At 43.9% G+C, this 13,596-nt stretch overlaps 1 protein-coding gene across 2 annotated transcripts in view; it reads right to left on the bottom strand.

The window, feature by feature from the left end:
* lzts2a (leucine zipper, putative tumor suppressor 2a) overlaps nucleotides 1-13,596 on the bottom strand; it is a 41,823-nt gene that overhangs the window by 3,780 nt on the left and 24,447 nt on the right. For both annotated transcript variants that reach the window (XM_079362932.1, XM_079362933.1), the window contains 6 exons: nucleotides 3,565-4,221; nucleotides 1,923-2,582; nucleotides 1,666-1,788; nucleotides 1,384-1,530; nucleotides 623-1,135; nucleotides 24-128 (listed from right to left, as the gene is read on the bottom strand). In XM_079362932.1, coding sequence (XP_079219058.1) covers nucleotides 24-128; nucleotides 623-1,135; nucleotides 1,384-1,530; nucleotides 1,666-1,788; nucleotides 1,923-2,582; nucleotides 3,565-4,188 — 2,172 coding nt within the window. In that variant the 5' untranslated portion in view covers nucleotides 4,189-4,221. The remainder of the gene's footprint in view (nucleotides 1-23; nucleotides 129-622; nucleotides 1,136-1,383; nucleotides 1,531-1,665; nucleotides 1,789-1,922; nucleotides 2,583-3,564; nucleotides 4,222-13,596) is intronic.

Raw genomic sequence — 13,596 nt, 5'->3', positions numbered from 1 at the left:
ACAAACAAGAAAAAACATTTAACCTTTTCCTTCTCCTCGTGCCACACCCGCCTCTCATCGTCAAAGTGTGAAAGTTGCTCCTCACTCGTTCTCCTCTCGTACATGAGTTCAGCCTTCAGCCTGTCCACCTGAGAAACACAGAAAGAGAAATGTAGCAAAAACCAGCAATACTTCAATACTTCAAAAGGGTACAATGCTTCCTTACTGTAAAGCGCAAAAGAAAATGTTAGTTAACTTGAGAAACATCATGAGGCCGAAAGAAAGGACTTTATACTCCATGTCATGTTTTGTAGTAAAAAAAAAAAGATAGGTCTTGCTAAAGATAAAACTGCAAAGCTAAAGAAGAATACTTTGTTTTTAAAAGTTATAATGTGCATCTTAAAAGGGACATATTCTTATGAAACACAGAGAAGTGATTAAGTCCAACGGAAGTTTCCACAGGGGGTGAGAAAGTGTATCATGTCATATCCTATCCTACCATACCGCACTGTATCAGATCGTACTACATTTTCATATTGTATTTTATTGTATCATATAGTGATTCATGATGGGTATAAAATAGGAACGGTATGAGTGTAGTTAGTACTGATGCCTGGAAAAGAGGGACAATAGAAATGTGTACCTGTTGTCTGAGTCCCAGCACTGCCTCTGCATTCTGCCTCTGAGCCTTTGCTTCATCACTCTCTCCTCCCCACACCAGATGAGCCTCATCTCCATCACGGTACATGCAGGGACTTGGACCTCCTCTGCCTCCCATACTTCTACTCTGCTGAAGGGTGAGGCTCATGCATTGGCCCTTCATATTTACATTTCCAGGTAGATGTCCATTATGATTAGTAAGGGTGTCACGTAGGCGGACAGACTCTTCCTCCAAACGGCACACTTTCTCACGAAGCAGCTCCGCCTCGCTCTTGCGCCTCTGGAGTTCGTTCTCGCAGACTTCCAGCTCCAAGGTTCGCGTCCTCAGGGCAGCCTGGGCCTCCTGGGATCGAGCCTGGCTAGCTTGCAGTTCAGAACGGGCCTCTCTCAGCTGAGCCTTCAGCACCACAATGTCTCCGGCTTTCTGGCTAAGCTCTGACTGGATCTCCTTCAGCTGCTGCTTAAGGAGGGAGATCTCTCCTGACTTCTGACATACCTGAAAGGACCAGAGAAAAAACTTCAGAGAGAGCACTCCAAACCCTGGAAAAATGACGATTTGTTTATTCCTTGAAAGGTAAACCTAGCTTCCTGCCATGATTAGAAGCATGAATTAGGTTAATTTAACCTAGTTTGATGTATTTTAATGTCTTTCTTTAAAGGGTAATTAATGCTTTATTAGTGAGTCAACAGTAGAGTGAGAGGTGTTGAATCTAACACCTTTTCCAGGGTCTGACTCTCTCTCACCTCCCATTTGGTCTCCTCCAGCCGTGGACCCAGCTGGGTCTGCTCCCTCTGGATGGTGGCACACCTCCTCTCCAGAGTCTCTCTGTCCTGCAGCAGAGAGGAGAAGTCTTCCTGCAGCTTCTTTTTCTCCTGCTGTAGTTGAAACACCTAAAAACACACACAGATCCATTTTTTGCATATCTGCCCTACACACTGGAGCAGTTTGGTCGATGCAGAGTCAAGACGTGAAGCCTCAGATTATGAATCCTGAGACTCGCATCTTAAGGATGAATCTACACAAACCTGTAACTGTAGCACCTGCTGTGCCCTCTGAGCCTTCTGAGAGGTCTGCTTCATCTTCGTTGAACAGTTCTGTCTCAGCTCCTCCATCTCTCTTTCACAGCGCCGCTGCTTCTCCTCATACACCTTTCAGAGCAAAGGGCACCAATTAGTGTTTCTTTGTACTACATCAGAATGACATCATTTTCTTTATTGGGTATTTTACAAGAGCTGTGGTATTTGACCACAGTTTAGTCAGTGTGAATGTCTTGATATCTCACCTGACAAATTGCAGCTTCATTCTCATCCAGATTTTCCCGGAGCTGCTGGAGCTCCAGATCTCGCTCCCTCAGCTTCTCTTCCAGCTCCCTCACCACCGTCTCATAGCCCTCCACCGGTGGCGGCGAGTGGCCACAGGACCCGCTGTCCGACAGGGGCTGCCCGCGCCCACTGAGCGACCCCGAGCCTGTGCTCTTGCTGGACGAGGAGCGTCCACTGTCTGAGTTAGTGTGGTTATGGCTCCCACTCCCACCTGAAGTGTTTCTACCCAGACTGGAGGGCTCCAGTTGCCCCCCGGTACCAGACCCAGAGCTGGAGCCCTCACTGGGGGCCAGACTGTAGCCCGTGCTGCTGTGAGTAGGGAGGCTGGAGAGGGAGTTCCTCCCTGAATCGGACATGGAGCAGGACTGGCTGCTCCGAGCATTTCGACCTCCGCTGAAGGAGTTGCGCTTACCATCGGAGCTTGAAGTGCTGCTCCCTCCGTTGCCATTTGTGCTATGGGAGCTGTTGGACCCTCCAAGGGGCAGCAGGAGGTTGAGGCTGGCCTGGCTCTCTGACAGACTGCTTCCCCCTGGCCTCGGTGATAAGTAATGCACGGAGTGACGGTTCTTGGGGACAACTGGTTTGAAGGCCGTAGGACGGATCAGCACTTTCTCCATGTTCTAAAATTTAAAAAAAATTGAAATCATAAGTGATTTATAAAAGCAAAGCTATGCTAATTAGCAACGGCTGAATAAAACTCATTAGTAAGGGGTGAGTGATATGCTGGCAGGTCAGCCCTCCAGGCTCTGATTAGTTTAATTTGGTTTAATTGATATTCATGGGCTTCATTACACAATTTTCTTAATGATTTTCCTATCATGTAACATACAAAACCAGCCAAGAGGGGGAAAGTGAAAGAGGAGAGGACAGAGGAAATCTGATTAAAGGGCAGATAAACAAAGAGGAAGATGAGGAGGAGATGAAGACAGAGGGGACGAAAGCTCCTCAACATGTTCTGTAAGCATTTTTCTTAACGATCTTCCTCAACTTCGAATAATTACATCACTGATTGTAAGTGAGCCCCAACATTGATCATGATGTCTGAGCAAGGTGAGGAGCTGTCAAATGGTCCATGTGAGCCTGTCAGGCCGCTGATTAAGTTTCCTCAAGATCAATGATAATAAATAGCCAATCAGACAGCTGAGGCAACCTGCTGTTAAAAAAAGGGAGCACATGCAGCAAAAATACTCATGACTACGGTTTGTAATACAATAAATATGTCCTTGCTATGATATTTGATGTCACAGCATGTAAAGAAGACATTTGTGTGTGTATATATGAATACGTTCAGGTAAGGAAGGGGAGTGGAATTCAATATCATGCTGAAGGTCTTCTTTACACCACAGGATAACAGTTTTCTACTCCACATAAAACCGAGCTAATTATAAGTAGGAATACGGAAATGGTTTCTGATCTTCCTTAGATGTTGGTAGGTTTTATTCCGAGTCTTTAAATTTGTCCCAGTACCATAGTATCTAAAGAAATGCTTGCAGAGCAGTCTCAAACACTTTATCACCCAGTAAGTCTAATCAGACACCCCACAGTGTTAGCCTTGAAAACATGTATTAGCTTTTAGACTTATCACCCATCTACCCCTCTTACCTTTTCTAACTGTCCAGAAACTGGGATGAGTTTAGGAGGGGGCCCTCCAATGTTGCCATTCAGTGTCCTGTTGTCCCTTTGGTCCTCAGAGTCACTGCATGGGCTCACAGCTGCCAGTGCCTGGTTGTCTTTCCAGTCCCCAGCAACCCCCTCATTGCTCACATGCCCAAAGTTCCCATTAGTCTCACCAGCACCAACTACTCCTGCAACTGTTCCACTGCCTGTCCCAGCAGAGTTACCTGGCCTTGGCTGCTTTTTGGTGGGCAGCGGTGGAGGAAGAACTTGGGCCTGGGGAAGTGTTTGGTTGCTGATAGCCAGCAGCTGCTCTAGGGAGCTCGTGCTACGGAGGGTGTTATCCTGGAGTCGGAAGCAGCTGGTGGCCGGTGTGGAGCGGCGGGACTTGGTGGTGAACTCGCTGGCGGCCCGGCAGTGCCTCTCCTGGTACGTCCGGCCTGATATGAGGCTGCTGACAGAACCCATGGCTGTCCCAGAGCTGCAGGGACCACAGGGGCCAGGGCAAGGGCCGGAGGGGGAATGGGATGACAGTGGCCGGCACTGCTGGACGTCAAGACCTGGGTTGGGGTGGTCAGTCACAGTGACAGGAAGTGCCTGAACCAGAGCCATGGCACCCCAACGGCTTCAGACACGCCAAACACTCTGACGAGATAGAGAAAAAAGAAAGCATTTTAAATGTATACTCTATATAAAGGCAACCATTGGTTAAACTGTCAGACTAAAAAAAATGTTTCATACTGTCTACAAAAACCTAGTCTTAGTGACGTGAACCATTGGTGTCTGAAGAGGTGATATGACGCCTGGACAGGGATTGTCATTTTGGAAATACTGACTCCAACCAACTATCAAAGAAGAAGGCATTGAGTTGGCTGAATTAATATCTTTGTTGCTCACACGTGCACATCTAGCTCATCATCTCTCTAGTGTAGCAGTCAGGGTGCAGAGGCAACCTGCTGCACAGCAGAGGGAAAAGGGGCGTGTCATTGAAGGGAAAGAAATTAGGAGTGATTGCACCTGGGAAAGGTGTGAGAGTGGAAAGGGGAAAAAAGGGGCGTGTCTTGGAGGGAAGAAGATTAGGAGTGATTGCACCTGGGGAAAGGTGAGAGTGAAAACAGGAAAAAAGAGACAGACAGTGGAGAAGAAAGGAGAAAGGTGGAAAGGAGGTAAAGCCCTTTAATGTTTTTGTGGAGGTGCTGAACTTTTGGAGTTTTTTGCCTTGGTTCTCTGGATCTTTCAACCACTGTGGGTTCTACTGGGATTGTTGAGGGCTGGGATCTGCATGATCCAGTCGGCATGGATCAGTTCATGTTTGAATGACTGGGAGAAGACGACTGTCAACTCAACCTCTCTACTCCAAAAAACCCTGGACAGGTGATATCCCCCCCTCTCTCTCCTACCTCATCTCCAGACTTCCCCTGTTTTCCCAAACCAGGCTCCCCTTCCTTTTTACCCACTATAAGATACCCACACACACACTCCCCCACACACACCCACTCAGCTCTCAAGCTCCTTTTGCTTCATTAATGTATTTTTCATTTTTTGAACGGACATAAACTTTGGACTGTTTTTTGAGGGTTATAAAACCCCAAAGTGTTGGGACATTTTTGGTTATGTTGTGTTTCAAAAGTTACCCAAAGAATGAAATGTTTGTTTGTCCTGAATTTGTGTTAAATATATGGATTTCAACTTGATTTAATTTTGCTTCGTAGTGTGCTTTAATTTACTTTCATATAATGTATTGACGGACTTAGTGGTCTGTCTGGCGCCCAATTTAATACACCCTTAAGTTACGCTACACTAGCGTTCTCCAAATGATGAAAACAACTTTTAAAAATCCAACAGTTTAAGGCCAGTAGTAACAGGATAATCTAAAAATGAAGCCTAGCCTCTTGGGAAACAGCTCCAACATGCCTGCCTGTCAATCGAATCAGTTACAAACATTTTTGGGTCTAATTATGCACAGCTCTCAGCCTTTATGAATTCTAAATGTTATGTTTGAAAACAATTCCCTCCTTGTGCAGTTTGTAGCACTAAAGAAGAGCAATAGAGACAAAAAAAAAGGCTGGCTGTTTTTTGTACCAAGCTGTAAATGTGTTTACTTCTGCTGTTAAAATGGGCATTGCAATATGTGCTCTAATAGGGAGTCCTTGGCTTTTTGCAGTCAGCTTCAAGTGGACACTCAAGGAACTTTTGCTTTGTTGCACCTTTGCATTTGCTTCATTTTTCAAAAGTAACTGCTTTAATGCAACATGTTTGAAATGCTCTGTTGAAAAGGATTTCCATTTTTTCATTTGCCCATGTCTTCACAACCAAGTGGATGGCCCTTAAGCCTGCTTAGCTGTAATATGTGTCTCTCAAATAATTCATTTTGCCTTTTTGAAATGATTTAAAATAACCGCCTTAGCCACTTTACAGCTGTTTATTTAAAAGATTTCCCCAGAGGGAGTGGGTCCCCAGTCCCCCCACAGCAAAGTCCCACCCTTCATTAAACACACTCTTCATCTCTGATGCTAATTGTCAGTGTCATTAACGGCAGGGAGGTAAAAAAGAAAAGAAAAAGAGGATGGATTAAGTAAATACTCAGGATGAAACAGACACATGGAGAGAAAATGAGTCACGGTCATCACCATGTGCTGCTGCTCTGAAATTTTCCTGAACGTCCCCGTCTGAACCTGGCGAGCACTCATCTGTGTTCTGCAACTAAAGCGATTTGAAAACCGAACCCCTCACTGTCTGCTGATCACAACGCTCACAATTCTATCAAAACATCTTTGAAGGCAGAATCAGGGCCTCACTTGGTCTCAGCTCTATTTTTAGGATGAGGAACATGAATACATAATATTAACACAGTAAGAGGCAGCAGATTAAGTCTTACATTTGCAGATAGTATTATCAGTGTTAGATGTCCCCGCGGGACAGAGAGGGGACACATATCCTGAGCCTGTCGTGCCAAACCAAATCTGTCTGGCCAAGTGGAATAATCCATGCCAGCGATGGCTGCACACAGTCTGTCAGGGCTACAAATGTGCACACATACAGCACTGGGAAAGTAAATGAACATCCACTCACACTTAATTTGCAGTGTGGATACAAAAATGAAATTAACAAAGCAGCTGAACTGTCAAAAATAAACCCACACATATGATAGCCATAGAAGTATATGAACACCAGTTTTTGTCGAACAAATTGTTATCAGATTGCAGCTAGTAGCAAGAGGCGTCTGCATATTGTGACTCAGAATATGTATTTCTTTAATAATCTAGCAACATTACAGTAAAGCACTACTACTACTTGTAAAAATTCTTATAGTCTTGACATTCTTTAAAAAAAAAACTTTATTAGCTGTGGTGTGTGTTAAAGGGATACTTCATCCATTTACATGAAGCTTTGTATCATTAGAAACATGGTAGTAGTGGAGAATGGTCATGAATCCAACCCTCATTTTGCCCTGAGACGAGAAAAATGTGTTTTTCTTTGCTTGAAAGTTTTCTTCATGTGATGCAAAAAGCGTCATATTGCATCACATGAAGAAAACTTCCAGGCAAAGAAAAACACATTTTCCTTGTCTCAGGGCAAAGCTTCATGTAAATAGGTGAAGTATCCCTTTAATCATTCTATTTGTCTTATCATAAACAAAGTCCACATTTAGAGACTTTCTTCAAATGGACACAGTAAAGGGCAGACGATTGGTACAAACAGGAAAAGTTTGTAACTTTTCACACGATCTCTCCTCAGAGACCTCCACAGAGTTGAACCTCGACGTTCACCCAGTTAGTAGAGCTTCCACACAGTTGGCTAATGAAACCCAGGGATGTGCAGTTGTCTGTACTCTTTAAAAACAACTCTTTCCATATGTAAAACAGTGGTTTTGTTGTTTGCAGCCCCCTTCAGTAGCAGTGTGAGAAAGTTATGAGCGGGTCTCCTTTTTTTCCAAGGTCAAGCTAGCAATTAGTTTGAAGTATAAAGGTCACTTTAGAATTAAATTTGTGTAAATTGTCCATGCCTTCAAGAGGTAGGTAGGTAGTAACTGGCCAGATGTGCAGAGGTGGCAAGTTAGGAGGTCTTGGAACTTAAAAGCAAGGCTTTTAAGTATGTGATTTTGCTAACATATGAACACATGGTTGAATATTCATTTTTAGCAGAACAGTTAAGACATAATGGAATAAAACAGAACAAGAAAGAACTTAAAGGTAAGAAGAGAAATATCTAATGGGATTTGGTGTTTGGTATTTGTTCATTATCATTAAGTAAAGGATGAGAAAGTTTAACCCACGTGAACTAAACTCTGAATCTGTGTGTACGTGACAGGGATCAAAGAGAGGTTAAAAAGTAAAGCCAGACTTCATGAGTTCACATGAGTCAAAGAGATAAAGATATTTGTGCTATGTGATCACTTCCCATTTCAAAGTAATCTCGCCACACAACCTCCTTTTGCCTTTTATCCTGCCGTTCCCACCTCTCCTTCTCTCCCAGCCTTGACAAGGACCTCTCAGGCAGGGATAATAGAATTAACAACCCCTTGAGACCGTCAACCGTGACCCCCCAAGCCCTTTCTCTGTGACCCCCTGATGGGAGGAGCTGGTCTGATTCTCTCCTCCCACCCCTGTGACCTTCAAGGGTCTGGTTTTGTTCCGGCTACTCTGGCAACAAATCCAAAAAGCCAATTTTCTCCCTCGGATGTTTCTCACTGGCTGTTCCTCTCTCTTTGCCTCCCACTGCATTCCTCTAAAAAAAGTAAAACAAAAATGCTTCCACCATTCCTACCGCCAACCTCACCTCTTCCTCCACCTTCCTCGTTACATGCATCCTCCTCTGCTGTCAGCAGCACAAGAGAGGAAAAGAAACAAAACAGTCATCTCTAATAATAGTAAGCATCTCAAGTGCCTGAAATCACTCTGATAGTCTTTCATGAGGCGTTCTCTCTGCAAAGCATTTGACTTAGTGTTCAAAAATAACTCCTATAGTGGTGCAGCCAACTCTTATGGGGTCAACCAGGGGCCACTTAACACCACATCCTGACACTTTTAAACTATCAAATGATGCTGAATAGCTTAAATCAGCCCCACTGCCTCTGAAAGGAGCCGTGAATACATCGAGGGGGTTGTGAAGGTTTGTCCTCCGCATGCCACTGACAGGCCCCTGGATGAGTGTGAGCAGGACTGACAGAAGAAAGAGGTTCCCAGGTAGCTTTCTAACAAGATCCAGAGGTGGGGATTGTGACGGGAAATAATCCTGTTATGATAAGTCTGTTAATAACAAGGGAGAGAAAAAGCCCATTATTCTGCAGCAGGAGATCACGCACTGCAATCACACGCAACCTCTGAGCTGTTCCGGAGACTCTGCTGGGCACAGGAGAGAGTCAGAAAAAGCAAGAACCAAGCAGAAGTGGGTTTAGGAGCAAGGACACAAAGGCAGGCTGGTAGGAGGAGGAGGGGGCTGTGCAGGGGGTTTAAGGGGAATTCCAATACCAGGTAGTCCTGAAAGAGAGGCTCCAAAGAGGCCCTGAGATCTTAGCAACACTTGGCAACTGTAATCCAGTTTGGACATGATTTGGCCAGCAGACAGGCACAGAAGTCTGAGCACCTTAAGATCTCCCAGCAGGGAAATCAAATGTGAAGGCAGACATTGTTTCCTATCAAAACCCATCCCCTCTACTGCTGAGTAATGGAAATTTCACTTGTGTCGATTTTATTTGCTCTTTTTTATCTTCTTCCCTCCACCGTGGGTCTCAGATATTGTTAAGATAAGAGACACAAAGTAAAAGAATTGTCACCATGCATTAACAATGTGACCTTATGGCTAAGGACACACATACAGGAGCTTCAGTGGACTTTCTTGTCCCCATCCCGTAAAAGCTGAGACATTATAGGTGTATGTTGTCACCCTTTGCCACTGATTTGCAGTTGTGCTGAGTGCACAGACCGACTGCCATTTATGACATTTAATACCAATTAAATTTTTCCTGTTGTTTGTAGAAAGAAACAAACAACAGGGACAAGACAAACTGTAAATTTGAAGCTAACACCAGAGTCACTCAAAGTGCTGAAGTGTTCTGTAAAGTTTGGCGATCTTCATGTTTATCAATAAAATGGATCCCTTTCATCCCGCACAAAGTCATCTATTGATGAAATGAAATTTGTTGTTGAAGGTTCAAATATTGATCCCAGTAAAACTGCCATATTTCAAGGGTCTTCCACCTCCTTCCTCCACTTTCATCGTTCCTTCCTGTTCCTATTTTCCCCCATATCCCTTTCCTCTCTTCCTGGGTCGGATTATTGCTTCACCGCTCTCCTGTCATTCTTTCCTTTTCCATCCCCCATTTCCCTCAACTCCCTGCTCACTGGTCTATGCAGCTAGATTTTCATCTGACCCTTCTTTAACATGAGCACAGCAGCGTGTCTAACCGAGGGAAAAGCCAGCGTGAAGACCAAAGCAACAGGTGAAAGGTATAAAATGCGTGTGTTGGAGCAGGCACTCTATGGAGGGCAAAAGTATCAGTATTCAAGCTATAATCAGGACCATTCATAAAAAAAGTGTTTGTTCTTCTTTAATGGGGAGTCACTTCCAGGAGGGTACAAAAAAAGGAGAGGAGTTTCCATATTAAAGCAGGATGTTATGAAACAGTTTGAGCTTGTTCAGACCAGGAGAAATATCCTACTTATGTACACAGAGCCTGGGTGGCCTTGATTAATCCTGAGATCTCTGTGGATGGAGAGAGTGAGACAGACAGACAGACAGACAGACAGACAGACAGACAGACAGACAGACAGACAGACAGACAGACAGACAGTTCAGTAAAGAGAAAATCCACAAGCCAGGTGAGTCACAATAATCCTCCTCGGCTGCTGACAAAAGGAAATCCACAAGCACAGGCAAGGCAGCAGCACACTGACACACATAATACCTCACCAGGCAATCAGTTTTCACTTGAACTACTATCCCAATCATTTGTCATACTGACTGAAACTGCACAATAACACTTCAAACAGGCAAGAAAATGGTATTGGGATGAAGTCAGCCGACCCAAGTGTAAAATAAGAGAGGTCCTTTAATGTTCTGCCAGAAGACCTGAGGTTATAATAGGCCTCCATTCCAACACAATGATTGTCTGTCTGCGTGGTGGCTCACTGTCACCTACCCCCACATGGATTTGCTTTAAAATCTCGCCGTTTGTGCAAGTGTGTGTGTGTGTGTGTGTGTGTGACTACTGAGGCCTCATTAACCCGTCACCTCAGTGCCAAGTTTCCTTTCATTCAAGTTGGGGTGATGTTGTCCTTTTTGGCAATCTAACAGGGTGTCTTAACAAAACTTTCGAATTCTTGCATCCATGCCTTGTAGCTATCTGACTTCATGAAACCATGTTACCATGTAACACAAAAGGAGAAGTAAAGTTTCTATAAAAAATGAGTTTGGTATGGCGTAATTGGCAGAACATCCTCCCACAGCTAAATTTCCCCCCCTAATCTTCTTTTACAAAAACTAGTAGCTGTTTTAGCTTCCTACTCCTTTTGGAAGTGTTGCAATGGCAGCGGAGGCCCACATCATTTATGCAAATGAGAAAGAGACACAAGAGAAGTGGGAAAAAGGAAGATAGGAAGAAAGAAAGAAAGAGTTAATGAATGAGTGAAAGAGTGAGTGAGTTCTGTGTGTCAGACGGTCTGACAGCAGACAGGTTGGCTCTTTAGCATCTCAAAGCATCTGGCCTCAATTCAGACGTGAGAGGCTGCTGGAGAGTGGAGTGATCGAGGACAGGAATTTTTTTTCAACATCACACACACACACACACACGCACAAACACGTATATAACTGCAGAGAAACTCCCTGTGGGGGTTGACAGGGAGAGCAGCCAGCAATCTATTGAAATTAGATTACATGAAAGTAGCGACAGAGCCTTGTGAAAACACTGTGGTAATTTGGGGACACAATCTGCCAATCACTTATTTATGGGTCCTGTTTCAGATATTAGTTTCTAGTGCCCTCAAGCCAATAGAGGTTGCACACAGTGTTTCATAAACATTTGTAAAATAATAAGACATTTTGATGATTGCATGTGACATTAAACTGAAATCTTCCTTTTCATAAATGTGTCTGACCTTTGTCTATGAGTGCCCTGCTCTACAATATGTCTTTTAAATGTTTCAGCCATAGTTGGCTTGCACATGACTAGCCAATCACAGTGACTCTGTGAGGAGAATATTTAAACAAGCATCATCCTACGATGTGGTTTTTTGTTTCCACTGGATTCTTGATGTTACTTGGTGCCACTTTAATGAACATTTATGAGAAGTGAAGCTGTAATATGAACGTCCTGCATTCATCATAACAACACTTAATGGTCCAAGAATGTTTGGACTGATAGCAGAGCTTTTTTCCCTTCATATCTTAAACTAATGGATTGAGTAAGAGAGAGATTTTCTTTTCTTTTTTTCATGTCTTTTTTTCTACATTTAACTCAAGACAGAAGTCACAATTTGACTATGTGTTAATGTTCATAGTGAACTGCAGCTAGCAGGCTAAGCTTGTAAAAAGTAGCCTGTAGTTAATGTGCTCTTGTGGCCTGATACAGTGAAAAAGGGGCAACCAGTTAGCATGTTGTGTCTAAAATGTAGACACAGAGGGGTATTCGTTGTACTTAAGTGTGAAAAATACTCCAGTGTAAAAATGTCAGTACTTCCTGAAGTTTCCACTGGAGGCTACCAAGCTAACTCAAAAGACTGACCTTTAAAAAGTTACACCAAGAACTATATGATCCAAGAATAAGAAAGTAATAACTATGTATTCAAGTACCAAACTATTTTTAATTAGACACTATGGACACGTTTTTTAGCACATTTCCAAACTCTGAAGCTAGAAAGTGCTGGATTACAGTCAGATGGCAAAGGAGCCAATTTAGGTAACTATGTAAAAAAAAAAAAGGAAGATGGCTGACATTCCTAGTCTGCTGTGAATGTTGGATTTTCCAGGAGTATTTCCAGCCACTGACAGTTATCCAGCGGCGGTCAGTGGTCAGACCTGCAGACACTGGAAATACCGAGAATGCCATGTGGTAGAGACGTGGGGATTAGCATGGCCAGAGGACTACTGTTTGTCAAGATCAGTTCAGACTTTACTACTTGACTTTGATTGAGAACAATATTTTGTGGGGCAGCTTTGAAGTTTTATCAGGTCGTTTGTCTTTGGCAAGATGTTTACTTGAGTGTATTTTGGAAAATCCAGGTGCTGGGGCTGCTCTGACTTCATTGTTCCAAATGCGGAGAGAGAAGTCACGTTTTCCCTCCCAAACTTCCCTTCCTTCCCCCCTGCTGCTCTGGCTGTAGAGGGCTATTGTTTTAGTTTAACAGAGAGCAGACAGCACAGAGAAGGGGCCTGTTATCTCACACTGAAAGCAGCAACACTTTTGACTGACAATGTGACCCACAATGTGAGGGAGAATGAGGAGGGGGCAGTGACAGGAGTCTTGATTATAGGAGAGGCTGTTTTACTTCCTTCACTTCAGGATTCAATGAGGAAAAGTAGGCCAAGATATCTAACATTTCTCAGCAAAGGTGTCAAAGCTTTATTTTTGAAATCACTGATCAAAGCCAAGGCAGAAAATAACACACACAATGCCGCCCACACACCCTGTGCACTAAAAACAGCCAGGCAAATGAGTCCCACAGCAGCTATTACATAAGCAGTACCGCCTCAGTTTCAAGTGTGCCAACCTCGATGTATGACATATAATTCATCTAAGAAAATATCACACATGATGAAGAAGCACACGTGTGTTCAGACAAACTGAAAATTGGAGAAAAGATGAAGTAAGTGTGTTGTGTGTGTGTGTGTGTGGGGGGGGGGGGGGTTTAGACTGGCGTGGAAAACACTCATTCAGCAAACCGAGAAGAAGCCTGGACCACTCCTAATTTTTGCTGTCTCTCACTTTTCCTGTGTTTCTGTCTGTTGGCGCCTCCACGCTGCCATGTGAAGGCAGGATACTTCGCCATGCCTCTCTCTCTTCTGCTATATACCCCGTAAAGC

This window comes from Symphodus melops (genome assembly GCF_947650265.1).
Source record: "Symphodus melops genome assembly, chromosome: 15".
Taxonomy (NCBI): domain Eukaryota; kingdom Metazoa; phylum Chordata; class Actinopteri; order Labriformes; family Labridae; genus Symphodus; species Symphodus melops.
Note: the sequence above shows the minus strand (reverse complement) of the source record. Positions and strands in the feature narration are given on the sequence as shown.